Source organism: Danio aesculapii, chromosome 2, assembly GCF_903798145.1.
Source record: "Danio aesculapii chromosome 2, fDanAes4.1, whole genome shotgun sequence".
Lineage (NCBI taxonomy): Eukaryota > Metazoa > Chordata > Actinopteri > Cypriniformes > Danionidae > Danio > Danio aesculapii.
The window spans coordinates 43,018,471-43,035,112 of record NC_079436.1 but is presented as its reverse complement, the minus strand read 5'-3'; the positions used below and the strand labels follow the sequence as shown (position 1 = coordinate 43,035,112).

The 16,642-nt window shown below is 34.7% G+C and overlaps 1 protein-coding gene across 1 annotated transcript in view; it reads left to right on the top strand.

Moving 5' to 3' along the window:
* dnaaf11 (dynein axonemal assembly factor 11) overlaps window positions 1-16,642 on the top strand; it is a 31,377-nt gene that overhangs the window by 2,103 nt on the left and 12,632 nt on the right. Inside the window, exons 4-11 of the mRNA XM_056479996.1 lie at window positions 9-181; window positions 546-700; window positions 2,759-2,938; window positions 6,325-6,399; window positions 8,645-8,707; window positions 8,851-8,920; window positions 9,216-9,311; window positions 11,990-12,072. Coding sequence (XP_056335971.1) covers window positions 9-181; window positions 546-700; window positions 2,759-2,938; window positions 6,325-6,399; window positions 8,645-8,707; window positions 8,851-8,920; window positions 9,216-9,311; window positions 11,990-12,072 — 895 coding nt within the window. The remainder of the gene's footprint in view (window positions 1-8; window positions 182-545; window positions 701-2,758; window positions 2,939-6,324; window positions 6,400-8,644; window positions 8,708-8,850; window positions 8,921-9,215; window positions 9,312-11,989; window positions 12,073-16,642) is intronic.

The window sequence follows — 16,642 nt, the reverse complement described above, 5'->3', positions numbered from 1 at the left end:
GTGTGTAGGTTGCGAGAGCTTACAGAAACTAGACCTGACAGTGAATTTTGTGGGTAAGCTTAGCAGCGTGGAGACGCTGAAGCACAACCTTCATCTCAGAGAGCTCTATCTGGTGGGAAACCCTTGTGCTGAATACCACGGGTACAGGCAGTATGTGGCGGCATTTCTGCCTCAACTACAGGTACTGCATAGAGACAGACACCTTGAAGAAACATTTTTAGGATATGTTAACATCAAGAATAATAATTATAAAGATAACCATGATGATAACCACATTAGCATCCTCACCAACACATGCTATAATTTTGTTTATTACAAGCACTCACTTCAGTTTTGTCATCTACTTGTTTAAATACTCACTTTTTTTTAACCAGGATGTATTCTAACTGCCTGTCAGAGTTTTCATAATTCATCAACTGAAAAAAAAATAAAGAAATTTGAATGAATGATTTTTAAAGCTATATCTTAACTGATTGTGTTATAGTTGTCTTGACGTTTACTGTAGGTTTGCCCTATTTATGAATTATGCTTTTTGTTGTTTGCAGTGGTTGGATGGGAAAGAAATTAGCCGAGCTGAGCGTATCCAGGCCCTGCAGGAACTGGATGCAGTGAGAACACGTGTCTTACAGCAGGAAACAGAGTATTTAGAGAAAAGAGAGAAGCAGAAGAGCAATGCAAATGAGCATCCTGAAATAAACCAGTGAGTGTCTAAAGATAACTACAGTTTAGATAGGTGCACTGAAACATCATTTGGGCTGCATGAGTTGAACTTATGAGAAAAAGAATTTGGGGAAAAATTGAAATCACTATAATGATTTCTGCAGTTGCAGTCAAATTTATTCAACCCCCAAAGACTGAAACAATCTACAAATGTAGAAATTAGTTTAGGTTAAATAACCACACGTTTACAGTTATTTATTTAGTAGACGCTTTTAACCTAAGACTAACAAATGAGGATAAAAGAAGCACCTCAAATCACAGAGAGGAGCATTATATTGATGCCATGACAAGTTTAAGATATACAATCTAAGTTGGTTTATCCATTTTTATAAACATACATATGAATATACACACATAAATACACACACATAAATAAGTATACTTATACACATGCAAACAAACAGGATAGAGTATGGGTGCGTCCCAAATCGCATACTTATGCAGTATTCAATGCCATTTTGTTGTATAGATAGTGTAAGTAGTGCATTATAGTTGGCTCTGATAATTGCTGCTTGCAGCTATATTTTATTTTTATTAAAGCAAAATTGTCCTACCAAAGTGAATATGCCATCTCCCGATATACTGGCCACTATATATTGGTAATGTGGTCGTTTATTTCACTAATTTGGCAACCGTCAAACATCATCAGGGAAATTTTTTGAATTTCGGCTTAGTAAAAAATCTATTAGTGTTCCATTTGGGATGACACTACATACATATAGTATGCTGTAGGGTTGTCACGATACTGGAATTCGATACCAATTGGTACTGAAATTTAAAAAAAGTCAATTTCCCGTGAACATTTAAGCCATGTGGAGCACTTTCTTAAACAGCTGATTTGCCGATGTGTTCACATGCTCAACAGAAATGACTGTGATTGGCCATGAAGGTCATCCGTTCACCGAACTCACTGCTGTTTACTGAGTGTAACTATAGAGACAGTGACACTGGAGTGCTTTACAGCTGCGATTCATCAGCGCATCGCTCGTATGTCAGCTTTTAGACAAACCAGCTGATTGACGTGACTTTGAAACACTCCAGTGTCCCTATATCTGCGGTTACACTTAGTAAATATCCAGTATCATGACAACCCTAGTATGCTGTTGAAAGTACATAGTGCATAAGTGTATAGTGTGCCATTTGGAATGCGTATTATGACTTCTACAGGTGGTTTGTTAAGCCCATTCACCTGTGTAAAAGTACACATTTAGAATTGCACAATGTTCTTCAGAAATATGTGAAAGGTGCCTGACACAATAAGGTGTCTGGTGCACACCGAGAGGAAATTGTGTGTTTACTACAGGTGGTTTGTCAAGCCCATTCACCTGCATGAAATACACTTAAAATTGTACAATGCTCTCCAGAAAAATGGAGTGTTTATAAGGTGTCTGGTGCACATGGAGAGGAAAGTAGTGTGTGTTTCCTACAGATCGTTCATCAAGCCCACAACTGCTTAAAGTACACTCAAAATTGCAGAATTTCCAGAAACATGTTTGAAACTAGAGACAACATAGAATTTTTATACTGATTTGTCATCAGGAATGGGCAGTATTTATGATAAATGTATGTCATATACGTATTTCAAATACACAATAATATTTTGTAATTTGTATTTGATAGGGTTGATGTACTTTAGTGTCTTGTATTTTTGTAGTTTCCAAATACTGTAAAATAGTTAGCAAGAAATTTACTATTGGTTTACAAGTCCAACTCACTAACCATTAGGCCACAACTTCACCGTATAGGTGAACAAAGTGGCCAATAAAAGCTGTTGCTATCAACCATTGTTTACTAATTCAGTTTAATGGTAAAGGGATTGATCCAATAGGCCTATATATGGAAGGTTTGCAAAGAAATTTCTTGGTCCCTTTTAAAAGTATTTTGCAGTTTTTTAGTATTGTACTTTAAAATACATTTCAATGGATTTTTGCCCATCCCTATTTGTCATAAAGGAAACAGCTGAATTTCATTTTAGGGTATTTTTTGAGAAGTTTTGGATGAACAAGTAAAGTTTATTTGCAGTAACAATCTCACACAGATCACTCTCCGAGAGCCAAAACAGGACCCGCCAGAATCCAGTATCAAGCTCCAAGACTCACACAGAGGCAGAGGACGAGGAGAGGGAATTCTGGGAGAAGCCGTGCCCATTCACACCAGAGTCCAGACTAGAGGCCCATCGCCATCTGGAGGAGAAGAGGAGAGCCAGTGAGAAAGAGAAGTTTGTGCAAAATCTAACTGTAATGTTATCTGCAGTTTGCAATCAAATTTATTCAACTCCCAAAAACTGAAACAATCTACAAATGTTAGTTTTTCTAAAAATGTAGTTTTTTTTTGTATTAGGTCAGTGGCTATTAATTCATCTAATCAAGTATTTTTGAGGTTTAAGATTTTTTTTGATCCCTAGTGTTGTTCTACACTGTAAAAAACGATTAGTTGAAAAAAGAGAGTAAACTTGTTGCCGTATAATCAACAAACTTTTTTAAAGGGCACCTATGGTGAAAAATCTGCTTTTCAAGCTGTTTGGACAGACATATGTGTAGGTATAGTGTATAGACCATAATATTGGGGTGATATAAACACACCCAGTCCTTTTTTTTTTTTCAAGTTTAACAACATAAAAACGGTGGACCAATTGGAGCGGTTTTCAGACCAACCGCAATTTGACCGCGATCTGCCCACCAATATTGATTGACAGGCGCGCATTAACATGTCTCCTTAGTAACGCATATAATCATATCAACAAGACAGGACGTACGCAAAGCAACTGGGAATAAAAGGTCTGTTCAGTTTACTGGGATCATCAATCATCATCTAACGGGATCAAGAGTGAGTTTTACAAGTTTAAAATGTTTTAAAACAGTGCATGTGTGTAATAAATTACAGCGATTTACTTCAGATTCACTTCATCAGCACAGCTGCGTTTCAAAACAATTATAAAAGAAGACGCTTTAATCTCGGTTTCTGGACATTAAATCAGGTTTATTTTGTACATTAACATAACAGATATCCATACAGCAGTGGATATTAACCTGTATCATGTCACATATGCATGCAAAAAGAGTGCAAAGATAAACACGCGCTGTCTGTCTGTCTGTCTGTCTGTGTGTGTGTGTGTGTGTGTGTGTCCTCGCTGTGTGTGTGCGTGAACTTTGTAACGACATTGTGTGTGACTCATGGTTGCAACTCCACAAAAAACTGCATCAAATACTCATTGGTAAAGTTCTTACTGTAGTATTTAAATGTAAAATGTAAATGTTTCATGAGACGTGGGAACGGTGGGCGGGGAGGACTAGCCATAAAGATTCAGTACAAAAAAACAGCAACAAGGTTTTATCAGCTAGAAAACAGAACCTTCAGACAGCTAAATAACCTGATGGGTGTTTTGAGCTGAAACTTTACAGACACATTCTGAGAAAACAAAAGACTTATCTTAAATCTGGAAAAAGGGGTAACCTAGGTGCCATTTAAAGTAAAATCAACTTGTTGCTTTTAAGGCGACAGGTAAAATAAAGTAACTAATCACGTTTTACAGTTTAGGGATTGTTACTGTTGCAGAAACAAATTAAGTGTAAATCTTAACCCTATGAATTACTTAATGGATGTTTTAGCTAAAGCCCATTTTGGCAAAAAAAAAAAAACCCCACACAGGCTGAAGTTTGAACTGATGATTTTTTTTGACGTTCCAGAAAAACAGTATGCCAAAGAATACATCCAAATCCACTGAAACATAGTTCAGAAATGTTGTTTAGTGTTTTTGAGTGGCTTGTTTAGTCTTCAGGTTTAAATCTCCTTAAATGTATTTGATGGAACTTGATGAAAGCAGTGGGGATGTGAAAAACTAGTATTATAAGTGATTTAAAGGTTTTTCAAGCAAGAAATAGGCCATTTATCAAGGATTATAAACAATAAAAGGTTTTCTACCAAATGTAACTTTTGGTGGTTGAATAATTTTGCTCGAGAATGTTTAGAGATGATCTTATTGACCTTATTCTGCAATGCGGAAGTGCTCATTTTTGCGATTGTCTTAGAATTTTGGATTCAGTTGGCTATAGGAGAAATAACTAGGACTAATAAACGGTAGAAAACGGTCAGACTGCTTGCTCTAAAAACAAGTGTGTTCATGACTATATATAAAGTAGAAGAGAAAATGTCAGTTTGCAACATCAAGCAGCATAACGAACTGTTTTTAATGTCTAAAAATCAGAAGTGAATGAGAACTGAGGTCTCAAACCAAAAGGATTCCAATGGCGGCACCCGCACTTATGGTACATGAAGAATATGGTCAATAGCATGTAATTTAGCCCCTTCCAACCCGAATTATGTTCTAAGTTTCTGAAAAATGTAAAAGTATGTTTGAGGCTTGTATAAATGAGAACAAATTATAGTAATAAAAATTCAACATCCTTTAAATACAGTTGAAATCAGAATTATTAGCCCCCCTGTTTATTTTTTTCCCAATTTCAGTTTAACAGAGAGAAGATTTTTTTCAACACATTTCTAAACATAATAGTTTTAATAACTCATTTCTAATAACTGATTTATTTTATCTTTGCCATGATGACAGTAAATAATATTTGACTAGCTATTTTTGAAGACACTTTTGTACAGCTTATAGTGACATTTAAAGGCTTAGGTTAATTTGGTTATAGGCAGGTTAGGGTAATTAAGCAAGTTTTTATTTAACGATGGTTTGTTCTCTAGACCAGTGTTTCCCAACCCTGTTCCTGAAGGCACACTAACAGTACACATATTCAACCTCTCCCTAATCAAACACACCTGAATCAACTTATCAGAACATCAGAAGAGACTCCAACCCCTCAAGTTAATGGGTCAGAAAAGGGAGACATCCAAAATATGTACTGTTGGTGTGCCTCCAGGAACAGGGTTGGGAAACACTTCTCTAGACTATCAAAAAAATATATAGCTTAAAGGGGCTAATAATTATGACCTTAAAATGATTTTTTAAAATTAAAAACTGCTTTTATTCTAGCCAAAATAAGAAAATAAGACTTTCTCCAGAAGAAAATATTATCAGACATACTGTGAAAATTACCTTGCACTGTTGAACATTATTTGGGAAATATTTAAAAAAGAAAAAAGAAATCAAATGGGGGCTAATAATTCTGACTTCAACTGTATGTATATATTTTGTCCATTACAATGGACATCAGGTCAAAGCATTTGCAGTTCCTGAATGTTGTTCCAGCATAAAATATACACGATTGTTGGTATAATGTTGAAATTTATTTTCAAAATCACAAACATTAAACTTAATTAGTTCTTGCAATCCCTCTTTTTTACATACAATATATGCAATATTGGCAAACATATCAATACGTCTGGAGTGAAGTGATGCCATGCTGCTTTTCAGTGTAGTGGATTTTTTTTCAAATTACAACATGCTGAACCTTACTACCATTTGATTGGATGACAATCTTCCACTCTCACTGACTGCAGTCTTTAAATTAGATTAAATGCTCAGGAACCACAAAAAACATGGGCTGACATGTGATGTCCATTGTAATGGATCGGAAGGGGTGAAGATTAAGCTTTTGAATGTTTGTTAAACACCTTGACTGAGCAATTAATTCTGTGTTTTTACAGAGAGAAGCCAAAAACCAAAGCCCCAAGAACTCTGATCACTCCAGACGGACGTGTGCTAAATGTCAACGAGCCTAAGTAGTACACACATAAAACTCCGTGCACAGACAAAACCTTTGTGTAGCCATGCATTTGATTATGAGCCTCTTTCAGTCTGGTTCACTTTGCAGGTTATTCTGGCCAAGGACTGACACTTTTACACAGTGCTTGCTTACACACGGGCAGTTTATTTTAAATCAGGATGCGGTTTCCATTAAATATGTGCAGCCCACACTTCACATCATAGATTCTTGACAGCTTTCCACATTCATGAATAAATGATGTGTTGGATGCAAAATTCATAATAAATATCCAATATAAAGTGTCAAAAAGTTATCTGAAATACGATAAGGATTAAGAATCAGTGCTAGGAGACAAAAGTCTGGCTATGTGAGGCTGGGGCTTGTAGGTTGTAAAAGCACAGGTGGAAACAGGAGTCTATTTATAGTGAGAAACAGGAAATAACCAACTAGGACACAAGGGATAAGGTATAGATCATAAATCTATATCAGCAATGCCCCAGTCCAGCTACAGATATGAATGAGGTCACACTCAAACTCAAACATAAGGAAACCCACAGGATATTATATAACACAATTATTTTTTTTTTGTAGCTCACAATTTAGGCTTTTTAGACTTACAGTTCAAAGAAAAAAGCACAATTGTGAAATATACATTAAGAAATAAAAGATATATACTTAAAAAAAGATATAAACAGAAGTGCAATTTGGATTAATATTTTTTGTTTACATTTCACAACAATTTTGTTTATCTGACAACAATTTTTTCCTCAGAAATCTTTTACATCTCAGTACTAACCTTTTAAATTTGAGTTAACACCACTCAATTTTGATTTTTGGTAAGATTTAGATTTTACATTTAAGTGGATTCATCTTTATTTCTATAGCGCTTTTACAATGTAGATTGTGTCAAAGCAGCTTAACAAAGAAGTTCTAGTAAACTGAAACTTCTTCAGTCCAGTTTTCAGAGTTGAAGTTCAGTTTAGTTCAGTTCAGTGTAATATGAATGTCACTGCTGAAAGCCAAAACACTGAAGAGAAAATCCAACAATGCGCAGCTCCTCAAATCCCAAACTAAGCATGCTAATGGCGAGGAACAAACTTTACCAATTGAAAAGTGAAGGATTATAACAATTATGAATTCACAGCACACAGTTCTGAATTATTTCTAAAAAATTAGAGTTTAAATCTAACATTTAGTTTTTTATAAGAATTATGAGTTTACTTCACTCAGTTCTAAAATATTTCTAAGAAATGTGAGTTTAAATATCACAATTTTCTTTTTTTAATAAGAAATATGAGTTTACTTTACACAGTTTTTAATTGTTTCCAAGAAATTTGAGTTTACATCTCACAATTTAGATTTTTCATAGGAATTATGAGTTTACATCAGTTTTTTTAAGAAATTTGAGTTTACATTTTATAACTGACTTTTTTATGAGATGTTTGAGTTTACATTTTTTATAAGAATTATGAGGTTACATCACACAGTTCTAAATTGTTTCTAAGAAATTTTAAATCTCATAATTCTGACTTTTTAATAAGAATTATGAATTTACATCACACAGCACTGCTTTTTTATCTAAAACAAATTTCAGTTTAAATCTCAATATTTAGACTTATTTATAAGAATTATGAGTTCACATCACACAGTTAGAATTTTTTTCTAAGAAATTTGAGTTTATATATCATAATTCTGAATTCTTTATAAGAATTATGAGTTTACATCACACAGTTCTGAATGTTTCTATGAAATTTCAGTGTACATCTCACAATTTTGACTTTTTATAAGAATTATGAGTTTACATCACACAGTAGTGCATTTTTTCTAAGAAATGTGAGTTTATATATCACAATTCTGAATTCTTTATAAGAATTATGACTACGTCACATAGTTCTGAATGTTTTTCAAGAAATTTCAGTTTAGATCTTACAGTTTTGCCTTTTTTAAAATAAGAATTATGAGTTTACATCACACAGTTATGAATTGTTTCTAAGAAATCTGAGTTTATATCTCACAATTCAGGTTTTATTATAAGAATTATGAGTTTACATCACACAGTTCTGAATTTGTTCTTAGAAATTTGAGTTTTTCTGACTTTGACTTTTGACTTGAAAAGTCAAAGTCACATGATACTGTGTCAGAATTGCTACTGTAGAGGCTAATTTATAATCACAAGTTTATTTACTAAAATAAAAAAATATATGAACACCTAAACTACTAGCACGAGTTTAAAAATAAATATTTTTTCTGATCACTTCAAGATTGGACTTCAGTCTTTCTGAAGATGAAAACAACTGCCTGCTTCTGGATTTACATGTTTACAGGTACACACTCACCACGAAACAATCCAGCCATGAATCAGCAGTTCTGCTTCTGTCTTTGAGTGAACTTTGAGTGCATTTCTCTGTCATTTAGTAATTCTCTCCTAACAGCATTGGCTCTCACATCGCTCTCTTCTGTGCTGTAGGCATATGGACTCTTCGCTGCTGGATGTGGATGTTCAGCCAACGTATGTGAGAGTGACCGTCAAAGGAAAGGTAGGCTATCCATCTCTCCTCTCTCTCTATTTCCATCTTTTTCTCTCTCTCTTCCTCTCATCTGATGAGTTTGACCTTTAAAAGCTGATTACCCGGCGGTAAATCTACACTCTTTATTCTGCTTCATTTCCTCACAAATCTGCTGCAGACCAGCACACCTCACATGTGTGTGCATCTCTATTGATGGATATGAGTTTATGACTAGTGATACTGTAGATCACTTTTACAGTGGCAAGTGCTTGAAACCTCACATTAATAAAAGCGCGCGTGTGTGTATGTGTGTGTGTGTGTTAAGGTGTTCCAGTTGGTTTTGCCTGCAGAAGTGAAACCTGACAGCAGCTCAGCACAGAGATCCCAAACCACCGGCCACCTGCTCCTCATCCTGCCTCTGGTACACTTCACTACACCTCAAGCACAGCTGCAGAAACACTCGGATCATGTCTTACAACATCATTTCGGTTTCCATTTAAAGGTTGCCATTTATTCCCATAGTGAACACACATCTATTTTTTCAATCAAGAAAAAAAAAATTATCAATAATCCCAGAACTGCCATAATATAGTTAACAGACATGAACTACTTGCTAAGAGTAGGCATGCTTCATCTGAATCTGTTTTAAGCAGCATTTTTCTATTTTATTTATTCAGGTTGACAGATGGAGTGATGTTAATGATAAGGAAATGTGTGGATTTAAAAATTCATATCATGCTGTCAGACCATTAAGATTAAATAAAGAAGGCAAAAATGTTATGGAAAAATATGCAAAATGTAAGATCATTTACTGTACTGTTGAAATGAACACTTTTTTTCTTACATTTAGTAATTCTTTTTAAATTATGACAATTTTGCTAGATGCTAATTATCCAGAATAATACATTTAGTTTTTTTTTATAATATTGAAAGACCCTAGTCTCATCAAGGCTGCATTTTATTTAATAATAAACACATATAAGAGAGACTAGGGATTTTTCAATATTGTATAAATAAATATATATATATATATATATATATATACATACATACAGTGCTCAGTATAAATGCGTACACCCTGTTTTGAAAAAAAAAATTGTATTACAGGTGAGCATAGATTCATTTTTTTTAATCTATATTAATCTCACTGTAATCTTGGAATTAATCTAGATTAAAATGGCTCATTTGAATTCTGCTGAAGGCATTCAGAATATGTGTGCTACCCAAATAATGACTAAAAGTAAGTCTTTGAGAACAGGTTTCTCAAGCCAGGTGGCGCATTAGACCAGGGGCTCATCTCCTGTTTCCAAAATGCATCACAAACTGCTTGAGAAACTGTTCTACTATGATAATTGATGATGAAAATAAATGATGTTCAATAAGATTTACTTGTGTACACTAACTGTTTATTCAGTTAAACATGAATTTGAAACTGCTCGAAGCAGCAATTTTTTTTAATTACCGTAATCTGACTAAAGTCATAACTGAGCTAAACAGAAATGGAATTAAGATGTGGAGTATGCATATAATAGTGGCATTATTGAAGTAAACACCGCAATCAAACTATACAGTCATGTAGGACATATTTTCCGACAAGATCCACACACGCGGCTGTTGGTAAAGGACCACTCACACACAAACATTGCGAAATGCGGAAATTTTCTTTCTGTTTCTGTCCATTTTAAATATATATGTTTTACTCGAACACAAAAACTCTACATGTGCCTGATAGTTAGATGTGGAGCTAACATTAATCAGATTCACTCTATTGAAGTGCATTCATGTTAGCACGTCACGTTTGATGTGGTAATTTCACAGTAGGAATACACACATGTTCGAAGACTCGTTCTCGCCACCTACAGTGCAATTCGGTCAGGTATACGTCCGCGCTAAAATATCAAGATGAAAGTCATCATAGCTTGCGTAGAATAGACCCAGCTCCCAACCCAACTTGGAGAATAGATTAACGGCAATATTTTTGATAAAAAATATTTTTGATAAAATAAAATTTTATTTTATTTTGATAAAAGTCTCGCGTTAACGCCGATAACAGCCCACCACTAATTTGTATTCATTTCTCAGTGAATATAGGTCATATATTTTGGTGCATTTGAGCAAAACAGATTTATTAAATGGATATATTTATTAAAATAATATTTTAGTCATCGAACGTCTTTAGAAGTAGAAAAATAATACATTTAAATTCATGCAAAATATCGGGAAAAGAATTACAAACTACAAAATTTCAGCAAAAATTTCTAAATTTTTTGTTTCTCTTGAATTTTGCTCTTTTTAAATTTTCTTCTTTAATATTTTTCCCTAAAATATAAATTTATATATACTAGTTTTGAAGTTATTTTATTAGATAAGCTCCAGATTTAGCTTCAGTACTGTCTAATCAAATGTATATGCACAAATATAATATTGTCAAGCTCTGGTTTCCCCCACAAGTCCAAATACATGCGCTATAGGTGAATTGGGTAAGCTAAATTGTAATATATGTGTGTGAATGAAAGTGTTTGGGTGTTTTCCAATGATGGGTTGCAGCTGGAAGGGCATCTGCTGGGTAAAACATATGCTGAATAGGTTGGTGGTTCATTCCGCTGTGGCGACCCCTGATGAATAAAGGGACTAAGCCAATAAGAAAATGAATGAATAATATTGTCAAGCTTCCTATAAAAAATCTTCATCTAAATGAGATATTTGTGAGGGGTGTAATGTTTGCTGAGCACTGTATATAAATACATATATAATATTAATAAAAAAATTATCTATAATCTATAATTTGTTTATTCATGTACTGGCAACGCAGTCATTACACTACTTTTCAGTGTCAAATGATACTACAGAATTCAATGTCTTGATTTGACGCTAAAACATTTGTATATTCTGAAAAATATTGTGTATATTGAAAACCATTGGGCTGCTTAATATTTGTGTGGATTTTAAGTTTTAAGGATTCATTAATGAAGAAAAATTCATCTGTTCATAGACATCAACTACTCGCTTGAACAATTTATTTACTTAAATTTATAGTAGAAACTGTGTAAAACTAGACTGTCTATAAACCTGATATATTTTTTACAATATTTTTTTAAGGCAAATGAAGATGTAAAACCAAAGAAACCCACCATAAGGCCGACCAGTGTTCCCAGTAACCAGAACAACAAGAAGGACACCAGGTAAACTCAGCTGCAGTTCAGCCTATGCAAATGACTGACTCGTACAAAATATGAAATACACTCTATCATTATCCCGTCACAAAAATGGAACCATGCAAGGCTTATTATAGTTTTGCATTTGCAATAGTTTTTATTTCGATACTATTTTAAAATTTGCTTTACGTTCATTTCATTCATTCATTTTCTTTTTTCGGCTCAGTCCCTTTATTAATCTGGGGTCGCCACAGCGGACTGAACCGCCAACTTATCCAGCATATGTTTTATGCAGCGGATGTCCTTCCAGCTGCAACCCATCACTGGGTACATCAATACGCACTCACTCACACACATACACAACGATCAGTTTTAGCATACCCAATTCACCTATACCACATGTCTTTGGACTTGTGGGGGAAACTGGAGCACCCGGAGTGATGCGAACACAGGGAGAACATGCAAACTCCACACAGAAATGCCAACTGACCCAGACGAGGCTCGAACCAGTGATCTTCTTGCTGTGAGGCAAACATGCTACCCACTGCCCACAACCCACTGTGTTTTGTTAAAGTTTTTATTTTGCGAACACATTTCTATATAGTTTTAGTTTTAATGATTGTAATTTTGCAGGGTTGACAGAACACTTTCAGTGTTGACTAGAGCTAAGTTTTTACAATAAGGCTGCGTGTCCACCTAAGCATTTTTTTCTTAAGCTAAGTGTTTGTTTTCTGTTGTTGTCAATGTTAGCGCCGCATTTTTTTGAGCGCCTGCATCATAGGGAGGCACTGAGTGGTGCTGAACGTAGAGCTCTGTGGGTTTTCATTCATTGCAAAGTGAGTGTCACTTTTGAGCTAGCTGTCCAATCAGAGTGGAGGAGGGGTGGGACAATACTACTCAACTCTCAACAAATAATCTGCTAAAGACTTTCAACTTGTAACGTTATGGTGGGAATACTCTGTATTATAGCATCTGACTGATGTGCAAAGCTGAGCAATTTAAGAACAGTGCTCACATTTCTGCAGCATAAAATGCTTCGGTGGACATGCAGCCTAAAATTATTGTTTGAACAAACCATTCAAATGATCATACTGTATATGTAGTAAACATGCCTAGTTTTCATTTTAAGCGAAAGCAGAAAATGTAGAACACATGAACACTTTTTGTATGTAATCATACACTTGCCTAATGTGTTTGTCTGTAAAAGCACATCTAGAAGTGTTTCTCTAAACATCCGCAGCTCAGATATTCCTCTATAGAGTGAGTGCTTATGGATTCTGAAAATTATTATTTATTTTTGCTAATTATTATTTTATAACAGTTCTTCTTTTCTGTGACTTTTGTTAGTTTTGTTAAGTTTTAGTTTTTCATTTGTTGTGAATTTTTTTAATTGTATTTCAGTTTACGAAAAAGTGTTTTGACCAATAGTTTTAGTTTTAGTCATATTTTTAGTTTTCGTTTACTAAAATAACTTTGGACTCAAGGTGCATTCACATTGACAACACTTTGGACCCATAAACAATAAATATAACAATACGTAATAATACAAAAAACCCCCAAAAAGTCCCTATTGCACCAATACCAGTTTTTTTTTTATCTGATACCGATACCAAAATTCTGAGTATCAACCAATACAGATCCGATCCTGATACTGTGGCATTTTTTTTAAGCATAATACAGTTTCTATAGTTCTTGTGATAAACTCAAATAATAGAGCTTTAGTAAAAATAACAGACATAGGCCTACAGATGTCACAATCTAACTAAAAACATGATGCTTGCTGTAAACTAGGCTACATTATGACATTGATCTGTTGTGGTCCAGCTTATGTTTCCTTTTTTACTATTAAGATTTTTCTTGGAAATCTGTAATAGGCTACAGTTATTGACCCCAATCAAAACACAAACTGATCTGTTAAATAAAATATTGATATTAAAAAATGACAGTGAAATATTCACAGTTTCAGAGTAGCCTATACTAGGCTGAACAATTGTCTGGTAATGACAATCCATATTGCACCTCTCAGTTACCCTTTAATAATTTAATCAACTACTTTGACCACAATGCGCCAGGCTTTACAAACTATTCACAGCACTGAAAGTATTCCCCTCAAGAGAATAAACTCAGTCGGAAGGATGAGAGAACAGAAACTGTTAATATTACAGAATAATTGCTCTTGGTGACGCACGTCGCGTCTGCGCAACCGGTGCGTGAATGAAGCGCTTGATGCATTACTGACACACAGCATGCAGCCCTCCGTTATCTGCGGATACTTTTAAAACTTAGCAGCACAATTGGAAGAAATGAGTATGTTGAGGATCTGTCCAATGTATTATTGAGCCTTTATAATTTAAAATTTCAGGTAGAGGAGGTAATAGCCCTCTCTACTCCAGTGTTGCGAATGCGATCTGCTGATCTAACAGACACAGCGCAACATGTGAACTGCGCGACAGCGAAACAGCAATGAACTCCTTATTGCAGGTCAAAATTAACCCATTTAATGCAAAACTAAATGCATTTCTCCACTGATTACTTATATTAACAGGAACAGATAGCCTTGCAGAAAGTTTTTCGAGTTTTCATGAACACGACACGCAGTTTGAGTTGTGAATGAATGAAAAATGACTGACAGGTGCAGCGATGGGAAACGCTGAATTGAACATGAATTTAACCATGTGAATATTCATCTGTACTTCACATTAAACTATAGAATGGCTTCAGAACATTTGCCATATAGTAGGTCTATATGACATGTCATGTCATGGCTTTTGTTGGCTTATAAATTACACAGAATATAGCGCATGCACAAGATCGAATTTGGATCGGTACCAGCTGGCCGATCCCTGATTCAGCAAAAATATGCGGTATTGAACCAATATGCGATCTAAGTATCGGGATCTGTGCATCCCTGGTCCCTATACCTATATGTTTATGTTAGTGCTTTTAATTTGTTGATCATTATTTTATTACTTTATATCTAACTGGCTCGAGTCTTGGTTCGAGTCTTGGCCTGGCCAGTTGGCATTTCTGTGTGGAGTTTGCATGTTCTCCTCATGTCTGCGTGGGTTTCCTCCGGGTGCTCTGGTTTCCCCCACAGTCCAAAGAATTGGGTAAACAATTATATATAACATTTATTATATATATATATATATATATATATATATATATATATATATATATATATATATATATATATATATATATATATATATATATAAAATAAATGTTATATATAATTGTATATATATTGTATATGTATATATAATATATATATATATATATATATATATATATATATATATATATATATATATATATATATATATATATATATACATATACTTTCAAAATGGATATTCTGTTGTTCTCGTAGTCTTCATTAAAATTTTTCCAAGCCATGCAGGCTCAGACTTTGACAAAACTGTAAGATTACCAAACCATACCATTATTCCATATCTAATTATCCTTTATATAATCAACCGACAAAAGAAATGTGTAATTTTCTGGTCCAATCCATAAATTCTACATCTGCTCTGGAAATCTCTGCTGCGCACATGAACACATTATGTCCATATATATCTTTTTTTATTTTACTCCAGATCATGTAAAATAAATTCACGTTTCCTTATAATTGTGATTCTTCTTACAAACAGAATTCTGCTCAAAATTGTTGTATATACCGCTACAAAAGAAAAATCTGCAGTTCATATTTCATGAGGCTGAGAAAGATGGTGACAATGTTTTAATTTCTGCCTGAACTATCCATTTTAAAATGACATGAATCGAAGTTGTATCCTTGAGCAAAACACTCAGGTCACAGCAAGGACGCCGAGCTTCTTATTAGGCAAGTGGCTTTGAAGCCAAGTTTGCTAAAAGGCTAAATTGCGATTTATACACACATGCAAGCTTATAGCTGATCTCTCTTTGTAGACCTTTCTTTAGTTTTCCCTTTGCAGTTCACAGAAGGAGGTCTTGCGCGGTCACTTTCACCCTGAACAATATCCCTTGTGTGTGTAAACGCACGTCTAATGGGTCTTAATGCATGTTTGCATTAACCCGCGTGACTGCAGAATTACTTGGTTGACTTTAAGGTTTTGTTCCATCGTTCGATCGTGTGTGTCCTTCATTCGGTTTACCAGCACAGTAAGTGAACATCAGAGTCTGCCATTAAAGACCTCATAAAAATGCAAACAAGATGCAAATAATCCAGTTACTGCCATGCTGCTGGCAAACGCACATTCTTCTGCTGTGACTCGGTCCTGATGGATGACATCATCTGAACCTGATTACTTCTGACCTCCTAACACACTTTGAGGTCAGATGCTCTCCCTGTCACACACACACATAAACACACATGCTTGTGTTATTATTTACTGAGACCCTCAGGTCACACACACACACTCATATGAGTGCACCTGTGTTTGTGTACCTGTCCCTAAGGAAATCACAGCACTTACCGTAAATCATCTGTGTGTGATAATGTACCCGCTCTGGCACTGATTGGCTCGGAAAGTAAACCATAATTGCACACTATCAGTAATTCAGAGTCCAATCAGGTTTCAGCTGCAGCACTAATTATATTTTTAGTGATTCATTC